Source organism: Uloborus diversus, unplaced genomic scaffold (genome assembly GCF_026930045.1).
Source record: "Uloborus diversus isolate 005 unplaced genomic scaffold, Udiv.v.3.1 scaffold_527, whole genome shotgun sequence".
NCBI classification, from domain to species: Eukaryota; Metazoa; Arthropoda; class Arachnida; order Araneae; family Uloboridae; genus Uloborus; species Uloborus diversus.
Genome location: NW_026558711.1, coordinates 97378 through 114184, shown reverse-complemented (window position 1 = coordinate 114184; position 16807 = coordinate 97378). Strand labels below are relative to the sequence as shown.

Here is a 16807-nt window from a genome sequence, read left to right as displayed (position 1 = left end):
GACATAAATTTTGCGGAAAAAAGAAATAGCCATGAAAAGAGCGAGGTTTTTAAAATGCAGCTACAATAAACAAACTCAATATTTACACCAAGTTAATAACTGAATACATATACTACTTGATCTGATGTTTGCGCATGTAATATTTAACAATTTGATTGTTTAATCTTTTATGAAGCACTACAAATAAGTTCAAATTAAATTTTTCAATTTAACAATAATTTTCGAAATTTAAAAAATTGCATAATAGAAAATCCTTGAAACTTTTCTATAACATATTATTAAAAATATGATGAAAACAAAAATAACTTATTCATTGATTTTAAATAAATACATAAAAATAGTTACAACAGAAAAAAGAAATCGATCGCTATTAATGATGCAAAAAAGATGACGCATTACGAAATATACACTCCTGTTTGTGAAAATTGCAACACCATGAAGGAAGCATCATAGTTGAATGACATTTAATACACAGTTGAGTGGTAATGATACAAATAAATGATTACATTTTCAAACCAACCAAACAAACAATAAAAAGAGATAGAAATAGAAATTTTGTGTGGCCACGCGCCGCAATAAGAGCTGCTACACGACTCGGCATGGAGTGAAACAAAGTTTGAATATCTACCTGCGGAAGAGTATTCCATATTGTTTGTATGCGCAACCAAAGTTTGTCTGTCGAAGCAACAGGACGAGGATCACGAGCGAGAAGCCGCCCAACGAAATCCCACACATGTTCAAAAGGTGACATATCCGGGGAATATGCAGACCAAGGAAGAAGCTGTACCTGCTGCAAATCAAAGAAGGATTTGACAGTCCTGGCGACATGTGGACGGGCATTATCCTGCTGGAATACAGCCCTGGCAATCCTTGCAAAAACGGAATAGCTTGGGGCTGTAAAACTTCGTTTATGCATCGGGTACTGTTCAAATTGCCCACAATTCGTAGCAATTGTGATCGTCCATGATATGCTATGGCACCCCAGACCATAACTCCGGGTGTTTGTCCACTGTGGCGTTTAATAATGCACTCCGGAATGTGCCGTTCACCGGCATAGTTCCTGACACGAATTCGGCCATCATGGTGCCACAAATTGAAGCGGATTCGTCAGAAAAGACGACCTGCTGCCAATCAGCACGCCAGCTCCTATGCACATTGGCCCATTGTAGCCGCAGGCGTCGATGGTTTTCCGTGAGAGGAATCCTGTATAAAGGAATCCTTGCGCGCAGCCCACGCTGCAGCAGACGTCTCCGAATTGATGAAGCACTCAATGAAACACCTATAACTGTTGACTACTGTGCTGCCAATTGTCTAGAAGATGCTCTGCGGTCCGTCAGCACCATACGCACCTGATGTCTGCCATCGTGAGCTGCTATCACATTTCGGGATCCACTCCCGGATTTCCGAGCTGTCCGACCCTCGTCCATCCACTGCTTCCAAGCACGCATGATTGTGCTGCTGTTACGCTGCACACGAGCGGCTACTGCACGATAAGACAATCCATCTTCACGAAGGCCGACGATTCTGCCTCGTTCAAACTAAGAAATTTGCTCAAATTTCGCTTTCTTTTGTCGAAGAGGCATAGTAAAGATTCAGTTAACGTTTACTCTAGCATATAACCACCGATAATCATGCCCGCCTCGCTACAGCCGTCTATTTATATTCGGTTCGATACGCCGTTCAAAGGGCGCTGCTCAGCATACGCATGCGCTACTGGTCTGCAATTCTAATCATTTGCATATCACGCCCTACTTTACATTTCCTGCAATTTTCAGCTGACTCGCGTAAGTCTTCCGTGGTGTTGCAATTTTCACAAACAGGAGTGTAGGTGAAACAAGTATAAGAAATACACAAAACGACATTTCTTGACCAAAATAAATAATCGCTAAATATTTAAGAAATGCTTGAAACAACGAGGGTGGGTTAGGGGGGTCACCCTCTGATTTTGGAGTAACTCACAACATTAAACTTCGACCCCAACTTCGGCCTCATTTTTTTTAATACAAAACCGCTACCACCAACGCCTCGGAAGAGTTTCTGAATCTACTTCAGCACTTCCGAAGAAAAAATTCAAAAGTCCCTTTGATTTCCGAATTATGTCACCATTCAAAACGTCTTTAATCAATTTCTTACATTAACGCTCTAAATTCTTCCTAAACAATAGATAAAGCTTGAAAAAAAAATCTCTAATTTCATGAATAAACAACAAAGAAGTACAATTAGAGTTTAATTTCAGAAATTGAGGGAATAGGAGGAGGGCCATGCAAGTGTTCTCGGAAATACATAAAATAGTCATAAAAAATAGAGTTCAAAACAATCATAAACATTGATCAGAAAAACCCTTTTAAAACTTGCACCCGAGTTTGTTTAGACGTGCAGTGACGAATTTAAAATATTGCAAATGTCGCAATTGCGCGAGAGGCCCCATAACCAAGGCACCGTAGGAGTTACAAAAATGCTTATGATAAATGTTTTACAACTTCTGTGATAGAGAAATAGGGCCTCGAAATGTATTTCGACGGGCCCCAAACTTGTAGCTCTGCCGAAGCGATACAGAAAAGACGGCATTTGATTCATATTAAAAATATTGAATAATTAAAAATTACCGTTGGTTCAACGAGAATCTAACAAAATGAAACAAAACCGGTTTCGCCATCTCATATTTGTTTCCATAGTCTCCAATTCGGCAATATATCACCAAATGATCGTCAGTCTGAGACGCTATATTAGTTTTCCATTGAAATAAGTAATTAATAGCCACAAAAAACGAGTAAATAGGCTTTTTAGAACACGCAATCGAAAACAAAAAGGGAAGTGCACAACTGGAACGTACGCACACCCCACATGCGAAAATTTAGCCTTCTACAGCTTACCATTTTTGAGTTATGACTTATGAGAGATACATACGTACATCCAGCCGCAAGTAAAACGCAATAATTAACTTGTTTGGTACCTGAATTAACTTGTTTGGTACAGTATTAAAAACTCTTTCAGGGGTGACTAAAATGGAAATTCTTACTGAAATTTAAATGAACAATTTTGTATAAAAACAATAACTCCCTTTACTTTGTATTAAAAAGTAAAACAACAAAGGTCCTTTTTTTTTTCAAAAACATCGGCCAATTCCATCGGCTTTTCGATGTTTTTTAAGGCCGATGGGGGGATGTTTCCTGCAAGTTAGCATCGCCCGCCGATGCCGATGGCTAAATTGTTGAACCATCGGCGCCGATGCATCGGTCGAGTCCTAGTAAAATTATAGCAGAATGTGTAAGTTTTTATTTCTTTAGTTTCTGTTTAAAAGTGTTGGACTGAAATCGGAAAAATGTTCACGTTTTCTAGCGTTTTTTACCAAGAATTTTTGGGAGGGAAATTTTCGGAAATTCGGCCTCAGTATAAGTTGGCCCTCAAACTTTTGACCTCATTTTTGTACTAATTTCTTGACTTATGTACGAGTATGTGCGGTAGTTCCTTCATAATGTCTGTGGGGATGTACAATACGTATCAGGAGTAAATTCGCAAGTGTTCTAATACCGGAACGGCAATGTGAAAAAATTGCACCCAGAGTTGAGATCAATTTTATGTTAAAGGAAAGCTTATTTTTTTCAGAAAAGCAGAACTGGAACAGTGTTCGGCCACCGAATCACCCCTGATGCATATAAGTAACCTCAGTAATCCATCTCGACCAACCTCCAGTCGAGTCCTTTTCATGAGTTTCGTCGTGATGTATGTACGTATGTCCTGCGCTATAATGGTTAGCCGTGGAAGGTTGGAATTTTGTATGTAGGATGTGTATAGCATCTAGTTGTTCCCTTCTCGTTTTGGTTGCAGTTGGATGTTCCAAAAGAACTCTTTACTCTTTTTTTTTTTTGTAGAAAATCATTGTACCCAAAATGAAGTATAAACTTTGCCGTTCAGGCAACTGCCGACTTTTCTTATTTGAAAATTCAACTCTGCTCGTATCTTGTTTTTAGTGGCCATCTCTCGCACGTCAGTTTTTGTGTCGCAAGCAAAGTTTCTGTGCTTTCACACATTTTATGACATTAAAAAAAATTTGCTTTTTAAACACTTGTTTGATTTTGCCATAAAAGAGAGAGACTCGGATTGTTAACTAGTCTTAAAGATACCTTAATCTTTTGAGCAGCGTTTACATGTGAGTGTGTGTGTGCTTTGTCTTAAACTTCTTCTTGGCAGAAGGCTGTAAACTCTTCTTTGCCTGCTCCCACCAAGAATTTACTATTTCTGCAGTTTAGACATGCAGTTTGTATTGCAGGTGATTCTTCAGTTCTGAAGAGAATTTTGACACATCCTTCTTTGAGAACTGCTCTATTAGTTGGATGTAGTTTGCAACTGATTCAACAGTTGGCTGGAATAAACACTGTTATGTAAGTAAATACATTTTATTTTTTTTAAAGTATAGTTTCTTTTCTATACCTAGTAATTAATTTATTTTTGGATGTCTCTTTTAAAGACATGTCAACAAATCTGCTGCTTACCTTTGGTTGTATTTTTGATGCTTTTTCAATTGATTTAGTTTACTCAACATACAAATGAGGGTCATGTGTTTGATATGCCGCTGATTAAAGATCCTCCGTGTTCATCATTGGTGTCTGGAGAAAGTTAAATATGTTCTGGTCACATGAAGTCCTTCAAGTGAATCAATACCTTTGGGGGTTAGACCAGGGATTGCTTGGATTTTGGTCTAGATCAAAAAAACAGAGCTGTCTTCAGGGCCCCAAACAACTGGCCACCAACCAACTAGCCCCCTACTAACCAACCGGCCCCCCACCAACCAACTGGCCTAGGGGCAGATCCAGAAAATTTTGTAAGGGGGGTCAAATTTCAGTGGCCAGCGACCTCAGCATATCAACTAAGCAAGGGTGTCTATCAGCCCCCCCCCCCAAGGGAATGGCGCACTGCCTCATATGCTACGGAGCTCCCCCCCCCCAAATAAGATTAAAACTCTTTCAAACTACTCTCCCCCCTCCTTTTAATTTTTTAATGGCACTTTCTGTGCTATGTATCATACCCCCTCAAATATTCATCAACAGTCATATTTCTTTAGGGAAACAAGTTGGACCTGTTACCGTAATGTTTAAATATATTATTCTCCTGAAAATGAACAAAAATCTCAAAATAGCAACAGCCTAGTAAACAAACCCAGTCAATCTTTTGAGTTAATACATGTTGAGAAGAAATTCGTTACAGAACCAAGCAGAAAAAAGGGACTCCATGTACTATTTTTCTTTAAAAAAAAGTTGAATAATTATCATAATGAAATTCATGCCACAGGGGGTCAGCTAACCCTTTGACCCACCCATGAAACAGCCTCCCACCAACCAACCGGCACACAAACCCGGTTTAAACCACAAATAGTGGGTAGGTGTATGGGGGACCCTGGAGTGTGATATACATTGACTGTTCTATGGAACTTCAGGCTAGCAAACCAGACTTGCAGCTGCATTTGTCTTTGAATATATGTTAAAATTTTCAAACAAAATTTTTGACCTGTGTTATCAAACTCCTCGATCAAACGAGTCATGGTCTCGATGTTACCCTTGGACTGGCAGCTTGTTAAAAGCCCTGCTAATGTTGTCTTACGCTCTGTTTTACAGGTATTACAGTGCGACAATTATTGAAATGTCCGGTGTAAAGGGCCGTAGCAAAGTCATCTGGCTGTCTGCCGCTACTTCTGGGATGAACTGCCTTTGCTCTTTCATTGGACTACTTATTGTGGAAAAAGTGGGTAGGAGGAAATTAACCCTTGGAAGCTTGTTTGGTAAATTCCCAGTTTTTAATAAGTTCAGACGATTTACATTATTTTTAGTTGTTAGTTGTATTACTATGTATATTGCTTATGCTTTTCTTAGTATTTCTTTCATCAGTAGAAATTAAATGTAAAAAGTTGAATTTTATGAAATACCAACAGTTTTTGAACAGTAATAAATCTGTGCAGTTAGTCCTTTAGTTGAGCGATTACTTTTTAGTTCCTTTTATGCACTATATATAGAATAAAAAACTTAATTCATTTAAAATGTGAGGAATTAATGAGTTTTAACTAGTACTGAACACATTTAAATACTCTGTATTTTGCCACAGCACTTTTTTTGCTAAAAGAATGAAACAAAGAATTGGAGACTGGCAAACAAATAAAACTGAAAACTGGTGATGATTTTTTTTTTTTCTTTTTTTCAAATTGGAATTAAAGCATTATCTGACTTGACATTTTATACTCTAATCAGAAGTATGAAGCACTAAGATTTTCATAAACAAATTTTCATTTTAAGAGCCATAATTTATAGATAAAAACCAGATAAAAACTTTATTTGTGACTTAGTACCCTTTTGCCTCACAAATACAGATGTTTACATAGTGTCAGTGTGTGTTTGTAAGTTAGTGTGGTAAGGATCAATTTTATTTCTTGTTGCTCTTCTTCAAAAGCATACAAAAAATTGATAACTAATAAATAGATAGGCAAAAGTTGAGTCACATTATTAAATATCACAATTTCAAGAATAAATAAATTTAAATAATAATTCCATACATATTTGTTCATTTTAAGAATTCTTTTCAATTTTTGCTAATATTTTGAACTAAGACGCATTCTTATGCACTTTTCTTTTCATTGTGTTATTTTTGCTGTGGTAATTATTTCAAAAATGTGTAATGTTAGTGTTCTTAACATGTAGTATTTAAATGCATCTGGTCTATAAAATGTTTTATCTTAATAAAATATTATTTTAAATTTAAAAATTGTTTTATTAGGTGTGATTCTAAGCTTAACAGTGTTAGCAGTCAGCTTTCAGCTTGCAGAACTACATGGACCAGATCTAACTTACCATGATCCGTCTACTGTTGGAACAACATGTTTTGGATACAGGTTAGAATTTTTCATCTATCAACATAGTCTTTAACACCCCTTTACCCTTATCTCACATTACACACGTTTTCCGTACATTAGTCGCCATATTCCTTGAAGCAGTAACGAAATATGCCATGAAATCTTTCTGCATGCTGTTTAGCAATCGCTGAGGGTTATTTATTTTTTTTTCCCAACCTCATTTGAAGCATGGGATGTATTTAGTATACTTAAATCAGAACTTACTGTGCTTATTTAGGCTGGATGGCCATTTTTACTTATGGGTATCCATCTGCGGGTTTCAATTAAGGTATCCGGGGGGGGGGGGTGGCCAAATACTTTTTCAGGACTCTCCTGTAATTGTTAGAAATCTTACACAAACATTCAAGGGAACCAGGAGGGCCAACTTTCAATTAAAATATTTTTTGAGATGCAGAGTGTCCTACACTTTAAGTAAGCAAAAGAAAAATAAATTAAAGGGGAAAATTTTTAATCTTTTTTCATCTTCTAAACTGTTTTAGCCAACAGAAGGCCCCTAGAAAGCAGGGGCCCTAGATCAGGGCCTATATTGCCTATTCAGGAATCGAGAACAGACTGGATGGATAGGACGAGTCAAGTCTTATCCATCCAGTTTGTTCTCGATTCCTCTCAAATGTCAGTATAAGCATTTTAGACTCTCACAATAGTTTTGCTCTGATTTGATTTTAAAATTCATGTATCAGATAATCACAACTCTGCACATTAATAGAATTAAATTGACAAAGAAGCAGCTGTTGTGACTCCTCCGACACTTGCCAACATTTGGAAGGACAAGAAGAGTAGACTGTTTATACTCTGAGTAAATAATGTACTCATTTAGAAGTGAACTAAGAACACTTCATGCTCAAAATAAACTTGCAAAAAATTTTGAAAATTGCTAAATAAAGTTTTGAAAGATTCTTTCTATTGCAGGCTCTTGCATGTTTGTTATTGCTGATCCTTACTGGGTAATTAATGTAAAGGCAGTGGATATTAAATACTTCCATTGTAATTATTTTTTTTAATTTGCACATTTTGGAATGAAATAAATTAAAATAACCTGAAGCAGTTATTGTATTGAACTTAATCAGTTGATTTGGCTATAAATCTGAGAAAAAAAGGTGATGCACACAGATGTGAGCATAAGAGTTACTGAAATGCTAAATCATTGAAATCAAAAAAAGTTCAATGAAGTAGTAATAAATTTCATAATTTACTGAAATTGCAAAGAATTATATATCAATCAGTAACTTCTTTTATAACTTTCTAAGTTGCATTTATATTAAAGAATTCTACTGCTAGATCTTTCTTAACCCTAGAACTACCTACCCATTTTTTTTACCTGTAAACTTCAATCCGGGGTAAATAATTTCCCCGTGGGTTTTTTTGCTTGTAAAATCGTTCTGAAAACTGTAATCTGACTCACTAAATACATGATTTTTTGTACTCATTTTTGTGAATGATAACAGCTAACGATACTAGCTAAAAGTGCTGAATACCCAGTTCACCTGAGGTAGATATCTGCCTTAGATTGTTGTTCTAGTGGTAAAATACTCCAAAGAACAAAGCAGTTTAAAATGGTTATCAGCAATTTAAGCTTATGTAAGCCACAAATAAAAGTCAGTGAATGAAGTTAAGTTTTATTGTTTATTAAAAATTACATTTCTTTTTGCAAATATTTTATATTAATGCTCAGTGAAATATTGGATACTGTACTGTGTGTATACCTTTTATTATTATTATCACTAGCAATAAGATTTTTCATAATTTTGTTCCATAGCTCGTGCTCAGGTTGTATTGATGATTCAAAGTGTGGATATTGTTTTACTGATTTTGATAATGGAACCGTTGATGGCACCTGCTTGCCCTCATTAGCTTCTAATCCTGATGTTGCTACTGTTGGACTTTGTAACACAACGCAACTCCCCCATGACATTACATGGGCCTATGAATGGTGCCCATCGGCATACTCATGGATGACGTTCATGGGACTTCTATTGTATTTATTATTTTTTGCTCCAGGTACTTTACTGACCTATTTTGTTCTCTTGAGATTAGTTAACTTTTCAAAACTTATTCAGAACTTTGAGTGTAAAGAATTAGTGTGCATAAATTTTGGTGTGCATTTTACAGAATATAATTATGACAAACATAGCTCATTGTAACTGATGTTATGCATATAAGAATTAATAGCATGCTTTAAGTAATGAAAACCTCTTTTGTTTTGCCATTACGTACACATTTATGCCTGTGAAGTATGAGCTTATCCTATTTATCTTTCATATTTAAGGGTTCGCGTTTACGCGCTATAGCGGGTTTTTTACGCAATCGCGGGAAAGGGAACGCGGATTTTTCGCGGAACTTCCGCGAAAAATCCGGTCCCAGGGACCCAGAAAAACCCAAAAGATAAGAACCTGAAAAAAAAATGGGAGAAAATGCTAAAGATCTATTTAGTAAATGCTTCTAAGCTTCAAAATGACCAGGAGAATCAATATAAAGGGACTAAAATGACCCTATCTGTTTATCAGCTATTCAAACACACCCCAATTGTGGACCAGTCAATGGAAGTTTAGTGATAAGACTGGAGCTTACAGTGACCTCCTGGGCAGAGCTCAGGGAGCAAGTTCATAAATAGCCCATTGTACTGTATTCTAAGAATAAGCTTTCCCTCAACTTTTATCTAGAGGAAATTCCTAAAAACAGAAATGAAGACTAAAAATAAGAGAGGTTTTCAATGCAATCTTCAGGATTAATACAAGACAATTGTACAGTAAAAATATTGCAATTTGGCATTCATGTAACCAGAATTACTTTTGAAAATCATTATTTTGCATCCCCAATAAAAAGAGGGGAGAAAAAAAATGGCGAACATTTTCCAGATCGCGCTAAACACAAAGAGTTCGGAACTTTACATTTTTCTTGTTAAATTGCTTATGAATACTTGAATTTTATACAAAAGCACTTTAACCTTGTTCTTTTTCTAATAATTCATCTCTTTCTGATGGGTTATTTTTATTTGGACTCGGAAAAGTCGGGTATTAATCGATCGCGCCATTTTCAAACTGGCGCGATTTTAAAAATAGAACAAAAACCAAAACAGATATTTTGAACGAGTCAAAATAAAGTCAAATACAGGGGCTTAGCTAAGGGGGGGGGGTGACAACCCCCCCCCCGAAATGTTAGTCCCCCCCCCAAAAAAAGAAAAAGAAGAGGGAAGAGAAAGAAAAAAAAAGAAGAAAAAGAAAAAAAAAATCTAAACTTTTTTCTGAGTAACAAAGGTCAAAAATTCACCCCCCCCCCCCCCAATGCCATTGAAAATCTGCTCCATGTGTGACCCTCAAGCATAAAGACGCCTCCCTCTGCTGAGACAATTTTTTGATAATTGAGTGAAATTTGGCACTTTGCTTTTAGAAATGAGATTGATTTTTTAAATCCACGTATATGCAGCCTTTCTTTGTCATAGATTCTGCAAATTGTTAAATATGTTTAATTTTATGAGCCGCGCAGTGGGAATATTGCATACAATCGAATCTGTATATTTCGAATTTCACATTAAAGGAAAAAATCGAGATAAAGAGGTTTTGAAATACGGGGGCTCTTTAAGAAACTTTCTATAGAAATTTGAAATATGATGGCGAAAATTTGAAATCGATACTAAAGACAATATGGGCTCTTGATTAAAATTCCTCTTTATTAGTTTTGTTAGGTATTTATTCTATTATTACATTATTAAGTGCTTTATTGCGAATTTAAGGAATCATTTTGACAGTAAAAGAAACTTTAAGCATATCTTTTTCAAGAAAAAGTCTTTCATTGCTTTTTGATCTCTGATTTTTTTTTTTTTTGGATTCATTATTTATCCTTTTGAGGTTAGCAATTGCTGCAAATCTAACTTGGCCAGTATTCTACGATTTTCCTTTTTTCATCACTTGAAAAAAACTTATACTTTTTTTTCACTCTTATCATTTCGGTTTTCTAAGGAATCAGAATTTTAAGAAAGAGAGCAACCAAAGAACAGTACGAATCCAGATAACAGAGCGAAATGGCTTTTAACTTGAATGACCTTTAACCATGAACTTGAAATGTTCATCTTGCATGTCAAACCTGTGAATTTCACCCCTTTACTCTTCCTCCATTCGTCGGACGCATTTCTCCCATTTTCCACTGCCTCCTCAGCTCTTGAAGACAATTCCTCTGTTTCTGAGTTAAAGAAAATGTTTTTGTTTGCTGCTTTAAAGATCATTGGGCTTCAAATCCGAAAATGATAGCATAACTGGAATTCAAGACGATAGAGATTTTGTTGGTCTGGTCTCGTGTGTGTCATAGGTCATAGTCAAAACTACCTTTGCTAACCAGAGTATCCATTGCAATCACATTGATTTTTCAGCCAGTATTTACTGCGTATTCTTTTGGAAACTTACAATTTGTTTAAAATAGTACATTCTAAGTGAAAGTTGTTGCATAATGGAGCGAGCAAAACCGATAACAAGCTTTTTTTAAACCCAAAGAAAAAAATTAAAATGACGAAAAGGATTGCTCTAAAAAGAGAAAGTTAACGTCATCTGAAGAAAACGAAGTACAGTCTGCAAAGCAGCATTAGTCCCATCGGACATTTCTGAAGGTAATTTTATTTTAATTCAAAAGAAAAACTGCATTGCATTGCATGAATAAAATATTTAAAAACGAAATGAATCTGGATTATTTCCATTAGCTTGGTTCGGATTAAAAAGTAGAAAATAAAAAAGACTTCTGTTTATAATACCCGAAAATTGCTGTTGCTCTCTCAAATAGATATTTATGTAAATTCTAAAGCAGCTAATAAAATTAAAAATAAAGATTTGAGAGGAGAACAGATGGTATGCATTTGAGCGAATAACTTTCTACCGTGTATATTTCTTCCCTAACTTTTTTTTATTCAAATTTTATTAACTGCTTTAAAATTAGCATAAATGTAAATACATAAAAAACAACATATAAATATAAGGATATGAAAAGAATTTTCATTTTTTGCAGGTTATAATTCATGAAGTCTTTTTTATTTCATACTTTTAGTGCAAAACAAGTTAGTAAAAATAGTCTGTAGAGACGGGTAATCCAGTTGTTAAAAGCGAACATTTATTGTAAATTGCAACAAAACACATTACCATTAAAAGAAATAAATATAAATTAATCAGTTCCATCTCGGAATAATCTAACATTTACACAACACCTCAATCCAGATACCGCGCGCTAGCCAACTCAGCTGGAGCCTTTTAAATAAACTTTGCCAGATTTGCATGCGCTGTTTCTCTGAGTTTAGGCCGTTGCCACAAGTCTTTATAGTCTGACCACCGATGAGATTGAAAGTCAAACATCCAGTTTACAGGCGGAAATGGAAGTATCTATTAGCTTTCAGGGATGCCAGCTTTTGTGGATGTGTGTTAGCCTCTAAATTAAGCAGTCACTCTGAAATGAACGGAACACGCTCATCAGATGTTTGATTTCCCCCTGATTTGGATGGACTGGTTTTGACAAGACGTTGCTAGAAAATTTCACTTTAAATTAAATGGAGGGAAAAGAAAAAAAAAGTTGAATTTTCCATAACATTAAAAAAATAAAAAATTCTTTGCTTTTATTTTGTTTGACACAAGTATCAGAATTGGGGCACCCCATTCTAAAGTATGTAAGATTCACCTCCCTCTTATTTTTTTAAGACTAAAAAAATTACACACACACACACATATATATATATATATAAAATTAAGCAAACAGAATTTCAAATATTAAACAAATTATAAATAATTAATGATGATAAAAAGGAAAAATGCAAACAGCTATTATATATATATATATATATATATATATATATATATATATATATGATTAAGCAAACAGAATTACAAATATTAAACAAATTATAAATAACAAATGATGATAAAAAGGAAAATTGCAAACAGCTATTAAGTAGGAATAGAAAAAGAGTGAATCCAGAGCTCATCAGCCGTGGAGGATTCATTAATTATGGTCAAAAGACCAAAATTTTAACTATAAACTAGAAGAGAATGTTTAAGCTCCAGTACATGTAATATAGAGTAACAATGGGCAAACGCACCACTTGCTAAGCTAAAAACAATAAACTAGAGCTCAAACCTAAAACTAAAATCAGGGGGTTTCGCCTCGACTAATTAGGAAAACAAGTTCCGATAATTAGCCTTCCACGGGACAGTACCTGCCAATAACAAAATTGTCTTACCTTGAAATCCGCGTAAACAAATTCTGTCCATTGTTCAGCCTGATAAAAAAGCCAATCCATTTGTCAACAAAACATTAAAAACATAAAAACATATCCGGAAATCGGTCCATAGACATACCAAGTCGCCTGTTTCGCATGTGTAAAATTTATCCACCACGGTGTTTCATAAAAAAATGGTTTGTCACGGTTGTATCATACATTTACACAGTTAAACAGTTTCAAAAGAAGCGAAATGTTCATCGAAGGCTATACTTAAGCAGATGTTTTCAACTAGATTTTTAGGGAAGTTATTATTAAAAAGTAAGTTTTTGAGTACTGAAATTTCTTGCTTAAATGCAGAAATGGTATTGCAAATTCTTTTAATTCTGATAGCTTGCGAAACAATAATGCCAATAAAAACCTTTTTACTTAGGCAGGAGGAAAAATCTTGTAAACTGTTTAACTGTGAAATTGAATTCACGTCATAGATTGTAGTGGAACAATTTGAGTCAATTTGTATGTTGATATCCAAGAAATTAAAGCTATTATGATTAGAATTGGTCTTTTTGAGCGTTAATGAACTATGATAAATAGTTTTGCTGAGTTCAGAAAAATTAGGAAAATTTATACACAAAAGGTCATCAATGTATCTGCAACAAAGAGGTGTAGAGGAAGGATTGTCAATTAAATATTTTCGTTCATAATATAAAAGAAAAAGGTTGGCTAATGTAGAGCTAAAATTAGCTCCCATTGCTATGCCATTAATTTGAAGAAAACATGAATTACCATTTTTGAAAAAATTATTGAAAATACAAAATTTAAAAAGACCAAGAAAAAACAATTCATTAAAATCAAGGGAATCCTTGACTGAATTAAAAAGTTCTGAAACAGAGGAAAAAAGTTCAATGAGTGGGATATTGGTGAAGCGGTTTTCAAAATCAAAAGTTTCTAAGTGATTTATATCAAGCATAGTAAGTAAATTGATGACTTCAACACTATTATTAACAATCCAGAACCAATTCATTTGTTGAAGTTTAAGTTGTTCAAGAATTTTTTTGAGAAACTGTTCAAGCTTTACACTCAGATTATTTCCAATGGTGTTGGTGGCAGAGCAAATAAAGCGAAATCCAACAGGTGTTTTATGAAATTTTGGAATTGCATATAAGTAAGGTAAGTTAACAGAATCAGGACGTGGCAATTTAAAAAGTTTGTAAGCAGCAGCAAATTTTTTGATGATGGAGGATTCATTAAGTTTGGAGGAAACATAAGTGGTGGTTTTTTCTAGTTCATTTTTCAAAATATTAGCATATAATTTTTTGCAGCAGATAGAGTAATTAGAACTGGCTTTATCAACAACTGTAAAGACAAAAGCTTTTTTAAAATCATTGATGGCATTATTTTCATCAGCAGAAAGATTGAAGTATGAAGAATCGGTGTTAACAATATCACGTAAACGTGATTTCAGTTCAATTAAAAAGTGGTGTCTATATTCAAGAAATGCATTAAGTGGAACATTAAAACAATAGGAGATTTTTCTTAAAAAATATTCAAGTTCAAATGTAAGCTTATTAAAAGTTTTTAGGAAATTAATACGAAAATTAGGCCGATATTTAGTACCCAAACTAAAAAGTTTAATGAGTTTTTTGTTTTGTAAAAAATTCAAATCCCTGGTCAGAATATGACCAAAATCAGAGTTGAAGAAGATGGAATTAGAGAAATTAGCACAATTACAATCAAAATTCAAATATTTATCAAAATTTTTTGCAACTTCTTGATAGTTTAGAATTTTTTTCGAGAAAGGAGGATTGAATTTGTAGCTGAAGACAATTTGTAGATCCTTGATGGGAAAAAAATCCAAAAGTTTACTGTGTAGTTTAGAAAAGTTTAAATAGTCGAAGGATTTTTGCAAAAAACTAAAGGTACAGTAGTAAGTTTGATGTTGTTGAGTAGAACCAACTTTGTAGATCAGAAGATCATAACAAAGAAATTCAAAGTGTGAATTTTTAAAAAGGTAGTTTGGAAGGAAATTTTTACGTTTTTTTAGAAATTTTCGTTTAAGACCAAAAAGAAATTTCCTAACACATTCAGTGTCATAAGAATGACAAAAAGAATTTTCAAGCTTATTAAGAATTTCAAAGGGCGAAAAAATGCAGAAACGAGGAGGGGATTTTCCTGATCCTCTATTAAAACGAGAAGTACTTGTATTATTTCCAAATCTAAACAATGAATAAATACAAAGATTTTTAGATGAGTTATGGTATGCTGTATATAATTTATTATCAAGGGAGGAATTTAACCCATAAGGGAAAATAGATTTGAATCGCAGAATAAAATGAGATTCTAGTGAAAGTCTCTTTTCCAGAGAGTGTTCAAAACCTAGAATTGAAATAGAAATTTTATCAAAACTGTGAAATTGAAAATGCTGAAGTTCTTTGTCTTCTTTGTTTTTGAACGAACTTTCGTTCATTCGCTGCGATTTATTATTATTACTAGTGGTACCCGCACGGCTTTGCCCATAGTAGAAAATTAAAAGGTCATTTGGTTCGCCTGTATATTTACAAATAATGGATGATGAATTTCTCTCCAATTGGCTATGTTCATTCGCTCTCCCATTCCACGTCATGATAATTCCGTAATGTTCTTGAAATTGAAATAGAAAAAGAACAAACTCGAATTTTCGAAAAATCGCTTCGAGGTGCACACCCCCATGCTACAAACTAATTTTGTGCCAAATTTCATGAAAATCGGCTGAACGGTCTAGGCGCTGTGCACGTCACAGACATCCTACAGATATCCTCCGGACAGAGAGACTTTCAGCTTTATTATTAGTAAAGATTATGTAATTGCCAATGATAATTGGGAAGGAGGGGGGGGTCTGTTCGCTTTTTTCACTAACAAAAAATTTCCAGGAAAACAAAGGTTAAGGGAGTGCTTTTTGCTTGATCAATCAGAGGCACTTGTTTTAAACTTTATGGTAAAACCTATTTTTAAAGTAAATTTTGAGTTAATCTCATTGTAACTGACCAAATAGTTTCTCACATAACTAAGTCTTGCAAGTGTATTATTTGAAAATAATTTTACAATGATAAAATCACAAAAAATTAGGGCAAAAATAACCAATTTATTTTATTTCATGCCTTCCCCCCCCCCCCCAAGTATAAATATTTTTATATTATTCATTTACATACTAAGATTTTCTGTTTAAAATTTAAGGGACTCATTTTTTCCACCAAAGGACCCAATTCTATTTCATTAATGGGTCCTTGGAACCTAGGTTACGGATAGTTGAGCCCGAACACTGTATTTCATTGTTTAGCTCCTAATATTTCTAATATGCATGCTATTAATATTTAAGAATTTTTTTTTCCTGAAGAGTAAATTTTATTTTGTAGCAGGTTTAAGCAATTGTCAGCATTTTCTGGAAAATAGTTTTTTTTTTTTTTTTTTTGAAAATGAAAAAACGTTTGTTCTGAAGTAGCTTTATGAATGCAAAAAAGGGGTGCGTTGTTTAAGCTTGGCTGATTTTTTTTTTTTTAAATTTCATTATCATTGTTATTGTTTTTTGTATAAAAAGTATTGAATATTTCAATGTTTTCTGCTTATCATGCATGGAAGAGTAAGAAAAATGGGACAACTGCATTTATGCCGAGATAAAATATGAAAAATAATTTCTTGCTTGTCCAGTAGATGTCGCAGATTAGAACAAAGCAAGAGTCTGAAGC

General features: G+C 34.3%; 1 protein-coding gene across 1 annotated transcript in view; it reads left to right on the top strand.

The window, feature by feature from the left end:
* LOC129233561 (proton myo-inositol cotransporter-like) overlaps positions 1-16807 on the top strand; it is a 31084-nt gene that overhangs the window by 4006 nt on the left and 10271 nt on the right. The window contains exons 2-5 of the mRNA XM_054867570.1: positions 4271-4382; positions 5613-5776; positions 6763-6877; positions 8655-8896. Of these exons, the coding sequence (XP_054723545.1) occupies positions 4271-4382; positions 5613-5776; positions 6763-6877; positions 8655-8896 (633 nt within the window). The remainder of the gene's footprint in view (positions 1-4270; positions 4383-5612; positions 5777-6762; positions 6878-8654; positions 8897-16807) is intronic.